General features: G+C 27.0%; 1 protein-coding gene across 3 annotated transcripts in view; it reads left to right on the top strand.

Moving 5' to 3' along the window:
- Positions 1-2,383, top strand: part of LOC116847997 (glycogen-binding subunit 76A) — a 119,164-nt gene that overhangs the window by 91,314 nt on the left and 25,467 nt on the right. The window contains exon 1 of one of the 3 annotated variants that reach the window (XM_032823655.1): positions 163-1,032. The exons of the other annotated variants lie outside the window; for them this stretch is intronic. Within the exon in view, the coding sequence (XP_032679546.1) occupies positions 1,030-1,032 (3 nt within the window). The 5' untranslated portion in view covers positions 163-1,029. Of the gene's footprint in view, positions 1-162; positions 1,033-2,383 lie in introns of those variants that run through there. 3 annotated transcript variants of the gene reach the window in all.

Below are 2,383 nucleotides of genomic sequence, written 5' to 3'. Positions count from 1 at the left end.
AACACTTTAATAAAGAATGACTGACGCTTAATATAATATAGTATATACAACATATACAACGTTTTGTAGAAAATTATGTTTATTTGAACCTAAACCTAAGTCAGTCCATAATTTTTTAACAAACAATGAGCGACGGCTAAAATCTTCAGAAGGTCACTCAGAAGGGTGACCTCAATGACATATGTCAAGATCAGGCTGATCGGAGGTGGCGCCCTTTTTCTACACCTTTACCCAAAATTATTATAATTACTTGTATGTTTCTTATATTATAAAGCAGATTAGAATGCCGAAGGATGATGGCAAAAATGGGCCGATTTTGGCTTAAAAAAATGTAACATAAGTTATACATATAAACTTACTTTTTTGAGTTGTTGAATTTAATGATTTTTATCTGTCTCTAAACCAATAGGAAAATTCATCTTAAAAAGATCGAAATAAGTCACTTTTAATAGTGATATATTTAATCACGATTTTGTTCTAATCACGATTATTTCATTTTATTTTCTAATTTTATTTTCAATTATTTTTTTCTAATTATTTCATTATTTGTATTATAGTTTAATTATAATTAGTATTTTTTTATTAAATACTTCAAAATTAAATATTTCGGAAATGCTAAATTTCCTTAGAAGAAGAAGAAGTTCTTTAGTAGAACCTTTGTGATGTGGAAGTTCACCAATAACCACTTTAGCATTCTCATAATTACATAATTTGCATAGATATATGTATATTTGATATATATGATATAATTTGCATAGATATATCTATATTTGATGAGACTTTCTTTCTCTTACGATTGCTTGAATAATAAATTGATTATCCTTTTTAATTTTTATATCATATTGATTTCGCTATGCTAGATTTAACATTTCTCAAATGTTTCATTTTGAAATATTTCTTTGGTTTTCAGTGAAAAAAGTTATAAAATTCTTTTGAGGTTCCTGGTTAGTCAAGTGAGAAGTTCGCGTCGACGATGGCGATACAGTCATTTGTGATAAGAATAAGGACTACGTTCATCGTACGTACCGCATGGTAAAGCGAATTATGTACTTCTACTATACTACTTCTATAGTAATTTATATTTGACAATTTTGGCATAGTCCAGCTTTACAAAAAATATTAGTAAAAAGAAAATAAAAAGAAATATAATTTTAACGTAATTTTTATTAAAATATTTCTTTGTGTAGGGTTTATTTTGCTGAGAGAAACAATATTTTTCGAGTAATGAACTTCGGTTCCTCAAATGTAAATAGCATATATACAAAAATAAAATAACTTAAAGCACAATGTCAAAATATATTCCTTAGTTAGAAGATTCTAGTAATATTATCTGTAAAATTTTCATCGTGCACATGAAAAAAATATTGCAGCAAAAATTATAATAAAATTTTTGTAATTTTTGACGATACAGAATGATAACCAAAATTACTATACAGGGTGAGTCAATAATTTTGCCATCTTGGACAATGGAGATTACTTCTTGGAAGAGAAGCATCTTATGGTAATAATGTTTTTTTTTAATATCTACTCACTCTGTATATAAGTTAAGCAAGTAATATGCATTGTATGTATATGTATGGAACATATATGTATGTATATAGGGTGTCCTGGAATTTTGATGGGGAAAGATTAAGGGGCGTATTTTGCAGGTCAAAATAAAGAAATTTTTCTCATATCAATATGTGTCCAGAAATGTATCCTTTTTGAGCTACAGTCCTCCAAAGTTGTCGGAAAACAACTTGAATTTTCACTGTCTACTGTTTAAATTTTAACTTTAAATTTTACGAAAATTGATGTAATTAACGTATCAAAATGCGTTCTTTTCAATGAAATAAGCGGAAAGCGCACGAACCAATTTGCATCTTGCTTGTTAGAACTCTTCATTTGTAGGTTGATTATTTTAAAAACGATTCGTCGTATGAGAAAAATGATAAAGTAAAAAAAAAATGTTTAATTTTTAATCTTTTATCGAGAAATATTAACGTATTTGATATTTTTTTGCATTTACACATAAGGTTTGCACATACAAATGTAAATCTCCTCTCAAAAAACCCTCTTAGAAATGTTTTAGAAAATTTTTTGTACCTGAAATGAAAAGAATGCATTTTAATATGTTAATGTATCAATTTTCGTAAAATTTGAAATTGAAGTTTAGATAGTGGATAGAAAATTCGAATTTTTTTTCGACATTTTTGGGGGGATTCTAGCTCAGAAAGTGCATTTCTGGACACATCTTGGTATGAAAACATTTCTTTATTTTGGTTTGCAAAATACCTTTAATTTTTTCTTCTCAATTCCAGGACATTTTGTATATAAATACACACACACACACACACACCACATATATATATATATATATATATATATATATATATATATATAT

This window comes from Odontomachus brunneus, unplaced genomic scaffold (assembly GCF_010583005.1).
Source record: "Odontomachus brunneus isolate Ranch 3 - 2012 unplaced genomic scaffold, Obru_v1 Obru_scaffold_086, whole genome shotgun sequence".
NCBI classification, from domain to species: Eukaryota; Metazoa; Arthropoda; class Insecta; order Hymenoptera; family Formicidae; genus Odontomachus; species Odontomachus brunneus.
This window is presented reverse-complemented; position numbering and strand designations above follow the sequence as displayed.